This window comes from Drosophila miranda, chromosome XL, assembly GCF_003369915.1.
Source record: "Drosophila miranda strain MSH22 chromosome XL, D.miranda_PacBio2.1, whole genome shotgun sequence".
In the NCBI taxonomy this organism is placed as follows: domain Eukaryota; kingdom Metazoa; phylum Arthropoda; class Insecta; order Diptera; family Drosophilidae; genus Drosophila; species Drosophila miranda.
Window position 1 is genome coordinate 9,067,659 of NC_046673.1, and position 15,258 is coordinate 9,082,916.

Below are 15,258 nucleotides of genomic sequence, written 5' to 3' on the forward strand. Positions count from 1 at the left end.
TTAATACGAGGCTGCCAGATCGGCTTCAGATTTAAGAAGGAGATTTGAGAAGGGCTGCCATTTAATTGGCATTCAAATTTGAATACTTTTAATTCGCTTAAATAGGCGTATTTATACCAATCGAAGGATTTTATATGATGATATATATTCAAATATGAATAAATAATAATAAAATGATATTTTATTTTCTGCATTCATCGACTAACATCTTCTATCGATATCAACAGCTGTTCATAGCTGGCCAGTTTTCAGCGAGCTGGCAACCTCTGGCACCCACATTACGCGATTCCTATTTTATTTTATTTAATTTGGAAACTCTTGAATAGAAATCCAATAGTCATGCACACAGTGATAAGGCAAATGTCGCAGCTGAGGCTGCAAGCGATGCCCAGCTCAATGCTGCTTAAGGCGACTGCCTCCGCGTCCACCCCATCCGCACTGGATCACAGTGGGGCACCTGTCAATCACCACAACCTGCACACGGCCGCTGGATCTGGAGGAGCCCTGTGTGCCAGTTGGAACAAACACAATAATGGGCCGCGCAAGTGGCTGGTATATAACAAAACAGTACATCCACCCCAGCAGCCGGACGAGGAGCCACGCAAGGCGGTAAATTCAATTTAGATTCTCATTCCGATTAAACCCACTCTTATGGACCGCACTCCACAATCTGCCTTTACAGTACGTGTGTCATATGCGCAGCAATATCAAATACAGCCCGGACAAGATGTGGTATATAGCGGCATTTGTGCGCGGCATGTCCGTGGACGAAGCCCTCAAGCAGCTCAATTTTGTGCTCAAGAAGGGAGCCACCGATGTGAAAGAGACCATTTTGGAGGCACAGGAGATGGCAGTTCAGCGCCACAATGTGGAATACAAAAGCAATCTGTGGGTAGCCGAATCATTTGTGGGAAAGGGCCGCGTCTTCAAGGGAATGCGACGACATGCGCGCGGTCGTTTCGGCCAGGTGGAGTACAAGCACTGTCACTACTTCGTGCGCCTGGAGGAAGGCCAGCCGCCCGAGCACTACTACCAGGAGCCACAAACACCCGAGCAGCAGTATGAGCATTGGCTGGAACAGATGCGCAGCCGGAAGGTTATCAATTCCCTGTAGTGTACACCGTCCCACACCGCTTTTCCACCTGCTTCCCCATCAAGCATTTTTTGTTTGTTTTGAACATTGTTTAATAAATATTAAAACGAAAGATGCGCATCTTTAGTCCACTGCCTCTTCGTCTTGTAGAGTCGCGCTAATCAGCTGCTGCAAGGGATCCTCTTCAACCAGATATTCAGCGACTTTCTTCAAAGCCGGGGACTTGCGTTGACGCACCTCCTCATCCACATCCTTCTCCAGCTGCAGGCAGGCCAGCTTTGACAGCCTGGAATGTTTGGTGCGACCAGCATCGCGACGACGCTTGCGGGTCTTCGAATTTGACTTTGGCTTCTCCTTCTCCACCTTCTCTTTTCCATCGGTGTGATCCCGTGCCAGATGCTTGGACAGGTTCTGGGCACTGCTGAAGCAGCGTCTGCAGTTGATGGCTTGACACTCGAAGCGCCTTCCGGTGTGCGCCGCCAGCTGGTGTTGGCGCAAATTACGCTCGTATGAATAGGTGCGAGAGCAACCCTCCTCGGTGCATGCAAAAGCCCCCACCGAGTCCTTGTGCTTGGCCTCCATGTGAAGCCTGAGATCGCTGGGCTTGGCGTAGCTGCTCTCGCAGTGCTCGCACTTGTTCCGCTGCCGTCCATGCAGCGTGTCGCGGCAATGCTTCGTGTATATCGTCCACTTGTCGAACTGCAGGTCACAGCCGGGGCAGGAGTAGAGCTTGCAGCTGCCCTGATGGCTCTCCCGCTGCCACTCCTGGTAGAAGCCGCGACTACACTTGCTGCAGCGATACGGATAGTCTTTGGTGTGCTCCCGGATCTCGTGTCGCTTCAGCTTCAACTTTTGCGAGAACTTGGCCGGGCAGTGTCCACATGGGTACACCCTGGGACTGTCGTGAGCTTGACGCACATGACGCTGCATGTTGCTGTCGGATGTGAACATCTTCTTGCACTCCAGCACTGAGCACTTAACGTTTTTCTGTGCCGCATCTTCGGTTCGCTCGTGGGTGCTACGCAGATGCCGCTTCAAGTGGGTGACAATTGAGTAGGTCTTGTCGCAGCCCTCATACGTACAGGCATGCTTCTTCTGTAATAGCCATAGTGATAGTAGCTAATAGTTGCATTTTCGTTAGTCATTCACACTTACTTTGCCCGTGTGGTGGAACTCGTGCCGATCCAAATGGTCGAGACGCTTGAATGTGGCCCCGCAGTTTTCAATGCTGCACGTGTACTTGGCCGAGCCAACACTATTGCGCCGCTCCACCTTCTGCTTGAACTCTTCCAACACAGCTTCCAAGTCACTGTCGCTGGTAATATTTAAATCCGGCCGCATTTTACTACTACTACTACTATAACTATGTCAAAAACACATTTGTTTTTAAACAAATTGTTTTGCTCCCCTCCCCCTCCAGTGCTTAACAAGACGAAAATACTGCAGATGGCAAAATCACCCTAACTCAATAATCGATAGACACGCAGAGACTGTCTAAGCGATACATCGATACCCAGAGTGCACTATCGTTATCAGTGTAGTTGGTAAGCTTAAAAGCTAGTCCCCCGAGCTTACAAAAAAAAAAACACTTGGCAGAATTTCAGATAATAAACAAAATCAAAAACAGTGAAGTTTTTAAACAAAAACCATGGAATACGAGAGCGTGCTGATTGTCAAACCGGAGGTTTTTATATATAAAATACCACCGCGGGCGAGCAATCGAGGCTATAGGTGAGTCAAGGCAACAACAATAGGAAGAAAAAGTGACTACTGCTTTTTTCTTTTGCTTTTACTGTGTTTTATTCTAAATTGAAAGTTTTTCCCCTGCACTCAAAAAGACGCCCCCACATCTGGGGCATGTCTACATGTGTATGGGTGTCTGTGTGTGTGTGCTGCGTGAGAATGCATAAATTATGCTTGTTGTTGTTGCTGTTGCTGTTCTTCTCTTTTGAAGTTCATTTCCAATTGATTTTTTACAGCTGCTCTATGCTTTTTGCTTAATTACTGTACATTTTCCCTTACACGTATGCGGCCACCCCTCCTCTCCCTTTCCCCCCCGAAAAAAGCTCCATCATTTGCGTGTGTGCTGCTGCTGCTGCCGCGGCTGCTGATTTCTTTGTTGCTCACTGATTTCCATCTGAATTTTCCCATCTCTTGTTTGCAGGGCCGCCGACTGGAACCTAAAGGAACCCACCTGGACAGGGAGGATGCGACTTGTGGCGAAGGGCACTGCCTGCATCTTGAAGCTGGAGGATAAGGCCAGCGGCGCCCTATTCGCCAATTGCCCCATCGATACATATCCCGGCGTGGCCATCGAAGCAGTCTCCGACAGTTCCCGTTATTTCGTCATACGCGTCCAGGACGACAATGGAAGGTCTGCCTTTTTGGGCCTGGGCTTTGGCGATCGTTCGGACTCCTTTGATCTGAATGTGGCGCTGCAGGATCACTTTAAGTGGGTTAAGAACCAAGAGCAGATCGAAAAGGAGAAAACCGAGCCCAAGCAGGAGCTGGATCTGGGCTTCAAGGAGGGGGAAACTATCAAGATTAATATGAGAATAACGGTAGGCTCCTATGCTCCTTAACAGCCCATTAGGCCTTTCCACTCATGTATGTGCTGTTTTGTTTTGTATAGAAAAAGGACGGCTCCGACGGTCCGTCCCGGACTGGCAAGAACAAGGGCAACAGCGGCGTACTGCCACCGCCGCCCGGTGGCCTGGGCAAGATAGCGCCACCACCAGCCGCAGCGGCTTCTCCAGGGGCGACGGTTCGGACAAGTCCTGGTGTCTCGCCAGCCCACAGACCATCCGGCGGGGGCTCCGAGTGGACCGACTATGCATCAGCCGGGTAAGTCCCGTGTCTCCTGTAGCTGCTTCCCAATCCTCCCTAATGGCGTTTCGTTGTTCCGTTCCAGTGGCAATCAAGGACAACAGAACTCGGCAAATGCCAACTGGGTGCAGTTCTAGGCTGCAGCTCTAATCCTCCTGCTGCCTGCTGCTGCTGTTGCGACCGACCTCCTTTCTTCTGTCATAGGATCTTCTTCAGCGCTTTATATTATCACCTACTATCATTTGTTGGGGACATTCATTACTTGGATTATAATTTTTTTTTTCGTTTTGGCAATGGGAACGACGACGACGACCAAGAGGAGAAATTGAACCGAGGCATTCAGCGCAAGAGAAAAACGTTAAAGTTAGCCTTTTTTATATATATATTAATTAATGGAAATTGTGTATTAGTTTCCCCTCTCTGCCTCTCCTCTCTCACACTGGAGAGGGGCTCTCTACCCGTCTCCCTCTGAATGGTGTAGATAGATAGGGAGGGGATTTTGGTAGCAAAACTATTTAGCCTGGTTGTTAATTGTGTAAAGGAATTGTTTGAAGGAAGCATGATAATTCGTAATAATTGTAATGGAAGTTAATATTCGGAAAGTGTAATTTGTTGGACGCAAAAGCGAATTAAGTTAAAACTTTAAACCAATTTTATAGGCACGCAACATGAAACATGCAAAAAAAGGAAAAAAAAAAAAAAAAACTAGAGTGGAAAGTGATTCAAATTGTTGAGTACTTACACCAGTCACAGTCACAGTCACGTGTGCATGCAAGGACATTCCGCAGATGAGCAAGCAACTAAACAAAAGAAAGTATCGTATCGTTATAGGACGGCATTACATACCATACCAATTTTAGTTTTTTGTTACACTATCTATCGCCCCCACGCAGCAGTCTTCACCACCTTGTTCCTTCCCGCTCCACAATCCAGCCCCGACAACACGAGGGTCTTATATTATATTATATTTTTGTTTAAAAAACGGCACACACGCATAGCAATTAAGTAAATCAAATGAATTATATATATATATATACTATATATATACACATACAGTATGATGAAAGATATCCATATGTATTTAAATAAACCACGCAATGTATTTAGTACATTACAAAAAAGAAACCAACAAAAAACGAATGAGTATACAAACATACATATGTACATGCAACTACGATCGATAAATAGTGAACGAGATCTTGCTAAATATAAATTCAATAGTTAAACTGTTTGCCCCGATCCTGCTCTATATATACTTATTCCATAGTTTAATTGTTTGACCCCGCCCCTCCCCACGTTCTTGCTAATTCTGAACCGTACCCATTGTTAGCCCGCAGTCCGAAACAATATCGTAGATTACTATGTGTATGTTTGGGAGCAACATCGCTCCCTGCTGCTGCTCCTTATTGTTTCTGTTGCTGTTGTTGAACAAAAACATAAAACAAAAATGTGTATGAACTAAACAAAAACTAATGAAAACATAAAAAATAGCTATATATATTTGTTCCATTCATGTGTATACTTAGAGCTGCAACTGGCACACAATTTCATCGCTCGCTCTATCGACTGGGTATTAAACAAAACCACTTCTGGGCATACAGTGTGTTTCACTTTTCGCTGGACTGGCATGGACTAGACGGAGAGTGAGAGCAGATCCTCCAGATGAATCGATACTGCTTAAGCAGAATCTATTAGATATCTCCGAAATTAATCACAATAATAGGTATAATCGAATTAAAGATGTTTGATAGATAAATGTATGCTCTGAAAGGTTCCAATTGACAGACCCAACACAATTCGAAGGCAGTAATCGAGTTCTGGATACAAACTATTTGCAAGTCCATTCATACCCATTAGCGATTTCTTTCAATTTAAAAATAGACCCTTAATTGTGAAATATAGTACAGAATCTTAACCGACTTTCAAGGGCTAGAAAACACCTGATTTAATATTAACTAACCAAGGATTTGTTTCAACATGGTGATAAATGTATAACTACTAACCAAACCATAGCGAAACTTGCAAGAATTTAGTTCAATTGGTATATGGATATTAATTTGTACAAAGGCTCTTTCAGGGCACCCCCTAGCAGCTGCCAAAGCAACGAAGCTCCGCTCTACAATCACTCAACCCCGTCTTGCAACTGTGAAACGCACTGTATCATTATGGATATACGTTGGGGGGCTCTCGTGTTTCATTTTTGTAGCTCATTCGAGAGAACCTTCAATACCATCACTACATACATTATTTGCCAGCTTTGAGCAGTCTACAAAAAATGAACATACGAAAAAATAAAGTTAAAAAAATTATATGTATAAATATACACACACATGATATATACAAAATGCAACTAATATTAATGAAATACGAAATAAATACAAACAAAAACCCATAGCAATTTCAATGTACAATTAATGCAGTTTTCATTCCAAGGATTCTTTCAAAATACAATTTCAGGCTGGTCTCGTCTGGTCTGCTGCTTCCTTCTAGGAACCACCTCTTCCGACTCCTCCTCCTCCTGGATGGACGACTCCTTGTAACATTTTCTTTTTTGCTTTCTTGGGACCGACTGCGTATTCTGGTGTCAGATTCCTTGGACCGAAATGTACGTCTTGCACGTTGTTGGATTTTGGGGACCGACTGAGCTGCCCAAGATTTTGTCAACGAAGCTTTTTGTGCCTCGTGGACTGTTCTATAGTCTTTGATTGTCCACGCCAATAAATATCACTAATTTTCCATTAAACTTTTTTCATATGGTTTTTATTTAACTTATAATTTTTGCTTCCGGTCACGCTGTATTTTTTGTATAGTTTTTTGCTTTCGTTTTTTTTTAAATTTTTTTTTTTTTGCTTGTTTTTGTTTTGTAATTGTTAAGTTGTTTAGATTTTAGTACATATAATTACATTTCATTATTCTCATAGGACATCTGTTTCCGCTTGACTTTGCCATCATCTCTCTGATACTCCTCCTTCCTCCTTTCTCTTAGCCTTTCCCATTTTGTTGTTTCGCTTAGTAATTTGTGTGTTTGTGTGTGTTACATATTCTGAATAGAACAGCATTGTGTGTGAGTGCTTGTGTGTGTTACTTCATCGTTTCCTATTCACATACATAGCTATATGTACGTACATATGTGTTAATAGATGTATAACCTGGCCAGCTAGAAACTTGCGGGGCTACTAACCACCAACACACAGATTCTATATATCATATTCTGCCTGATTTTGTAGTATATGTGCCTCCATGCGCATAAGTAATGCTTGTTGTAGCGTTTTTTGTTGTTTTTTTTTTAATTTAAATTTCAGTTTAGGTGGAATTCTGCTTTTTGTGTGGCTTGGGGCAGACACCAGACCCAGAGAACTGGCGTGGAGATCCTTCCTTTAGCGGAGATGTGGTCTAGGAGGGGGGAGAATGTGGCTGAGTGGGCGATTTCCTATACGAACAAGCAAAAAAACAAAAAAAAACATATATGAATTATATCGGCTAATACAATTTTCACTTAATTCGGATACATAATTACTATATATATATATAGCTGATTGGGGGATCTTAATGTTCTGCTTCTGCTTTACCCTGCTATACTTTCGGCTTCTGTATCTAGCTACGATATTTACACAGCTGCATTTCCACGCTAAAAGTATTGTATAATACATTAACTACAGTCCTGCCTGCGACTACCTGCTCTCCTCCTCCTCGAATATCTTTTTGCTCAATTCTAAGTATATATATTGGACACACAGCTGGCCCAGAAAAATATTTCATCGTAATCAATTAATTTTCCAATAGCTGTTCGACGAAAATCCGTGCAAAAAAAATTCAAAAAACTCTATTACACCGCTACGTTGTCATGAAACGACAATGTTGACCGTATTTTTTTAGAACTAGCAACTAAAACCTATTTTAAACTCATGTAAGTGTCTGCACATACATGCACAAGTTGGTTAAAGTGTGTGGGGCGAAGGCCATTGCAAAAAGAATTTTAGGCAAACATTTTACATTTGACGTCTGTGCTTTCAGAACGCGTCCTCTTCTGTCTTGCTTCTCTCGAAAGATTCTTTCTATCCAAAAATAGTGCCGATTCTACTACACTGCCTGATCACGACTTAAAAGGTGAGATGCGGGGGATGGTTGTGGTGTGTGTTATTTTGGGATAGATAATGGCGGATTGGACGATGGGATTACATGAAGCGCTGTCGTTTACTGCTATAGTGGCATATATCCATTTTATCGTCGATGGGACTGCCGGGACGCTTGCAGTGACGCGCTATTTCATTGGCAACAAATGCAAATAGTTCCGGCCCACTGAAATCAGAACAATCAAGAGATTAGGGAGGATATGCACAATCAAAATGGAGAATGGATGGACTAACCGTGGGCGCAAAACCAAAGCCTCCTTGAAGGTGTGCAAATCATCGCCGATGCCAGCCCCCGGGGCACCGCCACCACCACCCTGTACGACAGCTGGCGACAACAAATGCGATGGCTGTCCCGAAGCTCCTGTCAGTGGGCCACCGGGCAGGTCCAGGCCAGATCCGAGAAAGCCAAGGCCAGAGCCTGGTCCACCGCTGGTCGAAAAATGTCCGCCGCCACCGCCGTGGTGATGCTCTGGTTTTGGTGACCTACGGAGACATCGAGAGAGGGATTTGGTTAAGATATAAAAGGGTGACTGCCCTGGAACCTGCTGCCGGGGGACTCACCGACGATTGGCATGTGGATTTGTGTTGAATGGCGGCATCGGTTTTCCGGCTAGATAGGCCAATAGATCCTCCCGACGTATCATGCGCCGTTTTTTGCTGCGTGCCCAATCTGCTAGCTCGCGTGTGCGGCGTTGATATCCGCACTGTACAGCAGCGTCGCTAGTGCGCTTGAGACCATCACATGATTCTGGAAGGTGCATTAATTGGGTATGGTTATGGTTACCATTGAAGGGGAATCAATATGTATCGTTTCGGGGGCTACATTACCTTTGTAAAGTGTTGTCACAGTGCCAGCTGCGGTCTGGAAGGGCAGCCAAAGGGCTCCTGTGTCTGAGGAAAATGCGTTTGATGAGCGCTCTGTCGGAAAAAAAGGATGGAATGTGAGATGGTTGTTAGTTGTAGAAGTGTTGGAAGTAGAAGCCTAGAAAACTCAATTTCCTCTCTTGTCAAAATATAAAATAAAATAAACATGTCCGACCTGTCGGCCATTGAAGATCAATCATCCTGCTGTCCCTCTCTCACTCTCCACTCTGGTATCTAGCTGTTCTTTTTGCACTGTCTCCTCTTTGCACACCTGCTGCACACGGAGAATACAGGACGACGAAATAGAAAGAGAGAGAGAGAGTGAGAGTGGCTGTAGACCGACCTCCCTTGTGCCGTTATCGACCCGAGAAGAAGAGCCTGCAGCAAACTAAAGTGGAAGCGGGATGGCACTAGCCACACTCAGTCATAACCCAAAATAATTTGCAATAAAATAAAAAGAACAAGAGGCTGCGACAGCGACTTGCCGGATAGAAGAGAAACAGATGAGGAGAAAGAAGAAGCAACAGAAGGCAAAGCATATTCATCTTTCAGCTTCCGGTTTTGGGGCTGCGCCGTCATTACTATTTTCATTCTTTAATTTTTCGCCATCCCCCCATCTCCGCTAAAAGAATGACGAAGCAAAACAGCTGTTTGAGCATTGTTTTTGTTGTGACGCAGAGATGTGCGTTTCAGGTGTGTGTGTGTGTGCGTGTGTGTACATACGATGCACGCACATGTTGATTAATGGATATCGGAGCAACAACAAAAAGAAGCCCACAAATAACTAGAATCAGCAATCAGAAAAATATACATGTAATTCCTAGACGCGACGCCTCTGCCTCTCTACACAGCTGCTGTCGCTGCCTACTGCGCTGCCATTGCACTTGGCTTCTACATCTCTCGCTCCCTCGCTCGCTCGCCCTCTGGGGCTCTGCCACCGACTCTCTCGTTCTCTCTATTCTATTGCAATGCTCTGACCGTGCCTCCACTCTCCCCCTACACAGCACAAGCCAAAGCCCTTTCTGCATTTTGATAATGCGTAGATTGTGCAGGAAAAAAGGAGCTGAGAGCTCATTACGAAAAGGCTATGAAACTAGAGAAGAATTTAACTATTGAAAGGATCAGGGCCGGGGGCAGAAGGTAAATGAAAGCCGGGATGGTGCTGCTTCTTCCTTGAGCGCTGGGCTATTAATACCTCGCCCAAAACTATTTTTACACACACACACACTCTCAGACACAAAGAACCAACACAAAAAAAAATGAACCATGGAAATGCGTTTTGCCCCAGCTTCCTTCTCTCGCCGCTACACCGCTTATCCTTCTATTGGAAAGGACCGTGAAAGCCTGTACTACGCCCCTGTTACCAAAGTTCCGTTCCCTAGTGCCCCGGCACTTACCGCGATAGAGCTGGGCCACAGCGGTGGCCGAATCCTGGAATGCTCCCCAGACGGTGCCTAAATTGTTGTCACGCTGACGCACATACTCCCGTTCGAATTCATCATGCTGGCCGTCAATTTCATGGTGACACTGCTCCTCGAGCCAGCTTTCCTCGCCGCCCGATTCATGCTGCTGTTGCATTTTTGACTGTGTTTTTTTTTTGTGTGTATGTTAGTGTGTGTGTGGGTTGTATGTGGTTTTTGCTGCGCTGGTTTTTTTCTTCTGTCACAGTTACGGCTACTGCCCTGGACTCCGCGACTAGGGAATCGCGACTTGCGTCTTCTGGCTGCTGCTCCTTTCTGCTGCTTCCTCTTCTGCTACGACGACAGTACGCACTAACCACACACACACGAGCGAGATATGCTCGCACAGAAGCACACACGCTTCACACACACGCAGTCTTGCTTCTGTGTGTGGGTGTGTAGAGGATTGTCCACTCTTGACTGCAGACTTCGGGCACTTGAATGCGCACTTTGATGCACTGCCTCCAATCCGCCACTAGAAGTGCCGTAGATCGCCTTTATTTATTTGTTTGTTAAAATGTATTTGTGTATTCGACATAGAAACGAGTGTGAATAGTAAATCACCTCAAAAAAGAATTGAGACTCTGCTGTTAGTGCTGCCGGACTGATTCAAGATGTTTTCACCAGAGTTGGCAATCTAGTTCGATTTAGACGAGTCAGTTCGTTCTAGATCCCATCCCTGAACTAAAAAATTATAAATTTCTATGGTTCTATATGCCTTTCTTTTCAGTGAATTCAGTTAAATTATTCTCTTATGTTAAGTTACAATGGAAAAACGACCGCCAAGAGAAGAAAAATTCTCCCACATGATTTTTCGCTTAGAGGAAATGTTGAGATATACATTTTATGAAATTGCACATTATTTATCAGAAATGTATATACAAAACTCATCCATTTTTCAAATTCCTAACACTTTGTAAGTTCATACTGAACGCAACCATTAATTATTTCGTAGATCAATAGTTCCAGTTTAAATGAACCAGTTCAGTGTCGATATTTTATCGAACTAGGTGGCAGCTCTGCAGAATCTCTGCACGTTTTTAAAAGCCGACTGCCGGCGTACCAGAATCAAATTCAAAACAGAGCAAAAATCAACAAGAACTAAAATGTTTATGAACACAGGCTTCTTCGAGCCGGGTAAAACAAAGACCGAACGTAAATTCATCCAACAGGCGGTGAAGCAGAGCCAACGCCTCGATGGCCGCAAGTCTGGAGAAAGCCGCGATGTCCAACTAACCTTCGGTGGGGAATATGGCTCGGTGGTCGTGTCGCTTGGCGATACCAAGGTAATGGCTCAGGTGACCTGCGACATGGGCACACCGACCACGTCCAGGCCGAACGAGGGCAAGCTCCAGCTGTATGTAACACTGGCAGGCGTTTCCTACCTAGACTCGGTACAGAAGACGCACGATAAGCGCTCGCTCACGCTTAATTCGCTGCTGGAGCGGACATTCCGCACCTCACGTTGTGTGGATCTGGAGTCTCTGTGTGTGGCCTCCGAGCTGCATGTCTGGTGCATCCGTGTAGACGTCAATGTTCTCAATCACGATGGAAATCTGTATGGTAAGCATGACGAGTGTCATAGAGAATACCTTCGACCGTCTAACGTTTGCTTTCTTTGTAGATGCCAGCACTGTTGCCGTTTTGGCTGCCCTTATGCACTTTCGCCGTCCAGACGTGACTTTTACCGATGGTGAGCTCCGCACCTACACGGAGAAGGAGCGCGACATGATACCCCTGCTCTTTCTGCACTATCCTGTGAGCGTCACCTACTGCATCTACACAAGCAACTTTCAGCCCTTTGTAGACCCTACGCTGCTGGAGGAGAATACCGCCGATTCGACTATTATTTTGAGCTTTAACTCCTATCAGGAGCTGTGCACCCTCAATGCTGGCGGCACTGTCCCAACTGATGTTCGCACCATCATGCAATGTGCCCGGAGTGCTGCGAATCGGTGCAAGGCCATGGTTACATTCGTCCGAAAGGCCTTGGATCTGGATGAGCAGCAATGTTTAGAGGGCACCAAGAAAAACACTGGCATGCTGGGTTTAATGGCCAAGTCGGCACAGAAGCTGAGCTTCAAGACTCTTATGAAGGGGGATCAAAAGCAGCAGCAGCATATAACAGAGGACATGGATTTAGAAGTGGAGGCCAAGCCGAATCCAAAGCTCGAAGCAGACGAAGGAGAGAACGCCGATAACGTCGAAAACGTCGAAAGCGATCAACCAGCACAGGAAGAGGGTAAGTCCTGCCTGAATAATGATCCTTGTTCCTCTGCCCATGCGTCTCCTTTTATTCAGAACTACCCATGGACGACAGCGGCTGGCTGCCGCAGGAGCCTGAACCCACAATAGATCTGACAAAGCAGAGCCCTGGCAAACCCAAGCGTAAGCGCAACAAGGGCAACAAAAAGAAGCAGTAACAGAGTTCCTTCTAAAAAAGGAATGGTTTCTAGGGCGGTACGGAGGAAAAGGAAAGCGAAGCAAGTCATCTATTTGTAAACAATTTATGTATAATAAATCTATAAATTAATAGGTTAGACAGGCTTTCCGTTAATGTTTACTTAAGTTTAATAATTGTATGGCTAAAATCAGTCTAGACCTTAACACAATTCGTTCAGTTTGTCAGCGCCCACTGACCATATACATCTTATTTAAGCTTAAACTAGCATTACGTGGTAGGGCAGGAAGAGCCACAGCCCCAGGCAGAAGATCGCGGTTGTCGGTTCGAGTATTGCAACACATACAACCAGTAGAACGAACTTCAATTAAAAGAAAGTTAATTCGTTTCACTTGTTTAGACTATGGGATTGATTTAATTTCTTTCCAAGGTGGGCCAGCCCCGGCTTAACGCTAAAAAGTGAACACAATTCGTGCTCGTCGCTGACCATGGAAATCATGGAATAAGAGTTCGCTTTTTGATTTCCGTTTCGATCAATTGGTTCTGCTGCTTGTTTTTATAAAATGTACATGGTTTATTCGTGCGTTGGTTTAATGTTTTAGATTTTAGGTGTATCTATTATGTATATAAAGAGCTATTAACAACGGACAAATGCTACAATAAAGTTGTAAAAATTCATTCATCTTAGTGTTAATTATTCTTCTTTCGCGATTACCAATCTACTCTCTTTTCTTGGCTTTAAACTACAATACATACATCATATAATTCTTGTTTTGGGAGCACCAGTTGCTGTTTGCTTGTTTACTTAATTTCTTTAGATGTAAATTTATATTACATTCTTTATTCTACAATTAAATGTATATTTATCTTCTGATTTTTGTTGGGATGTAGGAAGATTGCTGGTAGGCATGGGCACAGTACAGGATTGTGGGACATTATTGCTATTAGAAGTGAACAATGCTGACGTCAGGAGAACGAATGATGACGAAAGCAAACGCAGCAACAATGTGTATGTGTGTGTGTGTGCATATTGTGGAAGGGAGATAGCTAGCTTGCTTTGAGAGCCGGCAGCCGTAGCATCCTCCCTCCCCTTGTGTCCTTTACATCCAAGTTAGGTGGTATCATTGCCAATGCCATTTTTTTGATCCAACTTATTTGTCCCCATTTTCACCATATACACAAAAAACGTGATTATCTCCTTTTCCTTGATGGGTATTGTCTTGAAATGTTTCATGATGGTCTGCACACACATAGGAAATAGAACACAATATATCTAGTAAAATTCAACAAAACACTTTTATTAGATCTCGACTTACATCTGCCAATTGTGCCCGCTTCATGCCCTGCCGTGTCTGGACCTTAAAGTGGCGTTTATAGCGACGCAGTGTGCTAACGCTCAGCTGGTAGAGATCAGGAAACTCGTGCAAATCTGTGTCCGTCTCATTGCTATCGTCCTCGCTGTCCTTGCGTCGTCGCTTGGTCCGTACCGACTGTATGCGCTCCTTGTGGTGGTCACAGATGTAGATGTGCTGGGCACTTGGGTCACTACTCAGCTTCAGGCGCTTCTGGGCCACAGTCTTCTGGATGCGTTTGCTGTAGCTGGCGTAGCCGGCCTGATTGCGACACCTTTCCATGTCGTCAATCAGGCAGCAGGTCTGGTCTGCGTGGCCACGGGAGTCCTCCTCACCGGTGCTGAAGCCGTTGTTCATACTGTTGCCGATTCTCGATCTCTTTATTGTGAATGTGTGTGGTGTCTGCACTGCTGCTGCTGCTCGCGACGGTTTTTGTTTCTCTGTTTTTGTTGCCTTCTCTTCTGCGTCTTCCTTATCGATAATTGATGGTCACACCACCCCGAAGCTGCAGGGTCATACTTAGGTATGGTAAGGTAACGTAGGACAATTTCTGAAGATCTGGCGATGTTATTTGTGCTCCCACTTATCCGCGTACCACTGGAGAGGAGACGATGTCGTTGAAGGTGCGTTCGATCTTGTCCCCTATCTAGCCCACACCTCTTGCAACTTTTTTAGTATGTTGGGTATTTTTAAATTGTTAATCGATATTTGTATTATTTTGTAGTATTTTTAAGACGTCATTAAGATGTCCCAGCGCACATCGAATGCCAATTCGTGAACAAACTGACATAAAAATCTACAATTTTTCATACATGATTAGATATGAACAACAGGCAAAAACAGCCAAGGGAAATGGCCAGGCTCGTACGAACTTCACCTCGCTATTTTTGATCAACATTATGCCATGTGGGCGGACCTATTTTTGGCCTATTTTGGTATATTAGGCAAAAGAGGTAGATTTTACCGTGCCCTCTTTTTTCTGTGAAATTCCTAGCGGGGATATTGTATAAGCTTCCCTCCATGGTATGTTAGGCAAAAGGGTGAATTTTAACTTGCGTGCGTTGCATTTTCTCGGCCGTTTTTCCAATTGTCCATACCCCTTCGACAGCAATTGCGGGCGAATTTGAAA

At 44.8% G+C, this 15,258-nt stretch overlaps 6 protein-coding genes across 7 annotated transcripts; 3 read left to right on the forward strand and 3 right to left on the reverse strand.

The window, feature by feature from the left end:
* The first annotated feature begins 243 nt into the window (after positions 1–243).
* LOC108156324 (39S ribosomal protein L22, mitochondrial) lies at positions 244–1,219 on the forward strand. Its single transcript, XM_017287722.2, has 2 exons — positions 244–609; positions 683–1,219. The coding sequence occupies exons 1-2, from the start codon at positions 340–342 to the stop codon at positions 1,112–1,114; spliced, it is 702 nt and encodes a 233-aa protein (XP_017143211.1). The 5' UTR covers positions 244–339; the 3' UTR covers positions 1,115–1,219.
* Positions 1,179–2,538, reverse strand: LOC108156291 (zinc finger protein 845). Its single transcript, XM_017287678.2, has 2 exons — positions 2,249–2,538; positions 1,179–2,188 (listed from the first exon to the last, which is right to left on the reverse strand). Exons 1-2 carry the CDS (start codon positions 2,432–2,434, stop codon positions 1,217–1,219), a joined length of 1,158 nt encoding a protein of 385 aa, XP_017143167.1. The 5' UTR covers positions 2,435–2,538; the 3' UTR covers positions 1,179–1,216.
* Positions 2,539–2,640: 102 nt separating this feature from the next.
* Positions 2,641–5,145, forward strand: LOC108156316 (NECAP-like protein CG9132). The gene is made up of 4 exons (XM_017287709.2): positions 2,641–2,824; positions 3,258–3,654; positions 3,726–3,937; positions 4,005–5,145. Exons 1-4 carry the CDS (start codon positions 2,742–2,744, stop codon positions 4,054–4,056), a joined length of 744 nt encoding a protein of 247 aa, XP_017143198.1. The 5' UTR covers positions 2,641–2,741; the 3' UTR covers positions 4,057–5,145.
* Positions 5,146–6,754: 1,609 nt separating this feature from the next.
* LOC108156303 (UPF0472 protein C16orf72) lies at positions 6,755–10,988 on the reverse strand. Of its 2 annotated transcripts, XM_017287691.2 has the most exons (6): positions 10,314–10,988; positions 8,881–8,970; positions 8,614–8,800; positions 8,287–8,535; positions 8,099–8,218; positions 6,755–7,349 (listed from the first exon to the last, which is right to left on the reverse strand). In XM_017287691.2, the coding sequence occupies exons 1-6, from the start codon at positions 10,492–10,494 to the stop codon at positions 7,313–7,315; spliced, it is 864 nt and encodes a 287-aa protein (XP_017143180.1). In that variant the 5' UTR covers positions 10,495–10,988; the 3' UTR covers positions 6,755–7,312. The 2 variants fall into 2 exon arrangements, with proteins under 2 accessions (XP_017143180.1, XP_017143187.1); XM_017287698.2 differs by lacking the exon at positions 6,755–7,349 and having other exon boundaries at positions 7,398–8,218.
* A 394-nt stretch (positions 10,989–11,382) lies between these two features.
* LOC108156286 (exosome complex component RRP45) lies at positions 11,383–13,455 on the forward strand. Its single transcript, XM_017287666.2, has 3 exons — positions 11,383–11,939; positions 12,001–12,618; positions 12,678–13,455. Exons 1-3 carry the CDS (start codon positions 11,483–11,485, stop codon positions 12,797–12,799), a joined length of 1,197 nt encoding a protein of 398 aa, XP_017143155.1. The 5' UTR covers positions 11,383–11,482; the 3' UTR covers positions 12,800–13,455.
* LOC108156334 (histone deacetylase complex subunit SAP30 homolog) lies at positions 13,331–14,840 on the reverse strand. The gene is made up of 2 exons (XM_017287734.2): positions 14,094–14,840; positions 13,331–14,017 (listed from the first exon to the last, which is right to left on the reverse strand). Exons 1-2 carry the CDS (start codon positions 14,484–14,486, stop codon positions 13,889–13,891), a joined length of 522 nt encoding a protein of 173 aa, XP_017143223.1. The 5' UTR covers positions 14,487–14,840; the 3' UTR covers positions 13,331–13,888.
* Positions 14,841–15,258: the final 418 nt, after the last annotated feature.

Excerpts from the sequence above, each read along its gene's own strand:
- LOC108156303 (XM_017287691.2), bottom strand. The coding sequence starts at position 10,494 with ATGCAACAGCAGCATGAATCGGGCGGCGAGGAAAGCTGGCTCGAGGAG. Across the intron at positions 8,536-8,613 it reads AATCCACATGCCAATCGTCG|GTCACCAAAACCAGAGCATC; the intron begins GTGAGTCCCCCG and ends ATGTCTCCGTAG. Across the intron at positions 7,350-8,098 it reads AGTAAACGACAGCGCTTCAT|GAAATCGCCCACTCAGCCAC; the intron begins GTAATCCCATCG and ends TTGTTCGTATAG.
- LOC108156324 (XM_017287722.2), top strand. The coding sequence starts at position 340 with ATGCACACAGTGATAAGGCAAATGTCGCAGCTGAGGCTGCAAGCGATG. Across the intron at positions 610-682 it reads ACGAGGAGCCACGCAAGGCG|TACGTGTGTCATATGCGCAG; the intron begins GTAAATTCAATT and ends CTGCCTTTACAG.
- LOC108156286 (XM_017287666.2), top strand. The coding sequence starts at position 11,483 with ATGTTTATGAACACAGGCTTCTTCGAGCCGGGTAAAACAAAGACCGAA. Across the intron at positions 11,940-12,000 it reads TCACGATGGAAATCTGTATG|ATGCCAGCACTGTTGCCGTT; the intron begins GTAAGCATGACG and ends CTTTCTTTGTAG. Across the intron at positions 12,619-12,677 it reads TCAACCAGCACAGGAAGAGG|AACTACCCATGGACGACAGC; the intron begins GTAAGTCCTGCC and ends CCTTTTATTCAG.
- LOC108156316 (XM_017287709.2), top strand. The coding sequence starts at position 2,742 with ATGGAATACGAGAGCGTGCTGATTGTCAAACCGGAGGTTTTTATATAT. Across the intron at positions 3,655-3,725 it reads AGATTAATATGAGAATAACG|AAAAAGGACGGCTCCGACGG; the intron begins GTAGGCTCCTAT and ends TGTTTTGTATAG. Across the intron at positions 3,938-4,004 it reads ACCGACTATGCATCAGCCGG|TGGCAATCAAGGACAACAGA; the intron begins GTAAGTCCCGTG and ends GTTCCGTTCCAG.
- LOC108156291 (XM_017287678.2), bottom strand. The coding sequence starts at position 2,434 with ATGCGGCCGGATTTAAATATTACCAGCGACAGTGACTTGGAAGCTGTG. Across the intron at positions 2,189-2,248 it reads AGTTCCACCACACGGGCAAA|AAGAAGCATGCCTGTACGTA; the intron begins GTAAGTGTGAAT and ends TGGCTATTACAG.
- LOC108156334 (XM_017287734.2), bottom strand. The coding sequence starts at position 14,486 with ATGAACAACGGCTTCAGCACCGGTGAGGAGGACTCCCGTGGCCACGCA. Across the intron at positions 14,018-14,093 it reads AGCGGGCACAATTGGCAGAT|ACCATCATGAAACATTTCAA; the intron begins GTAAGTCGAGAT and ends ATGTGTGTGCAG.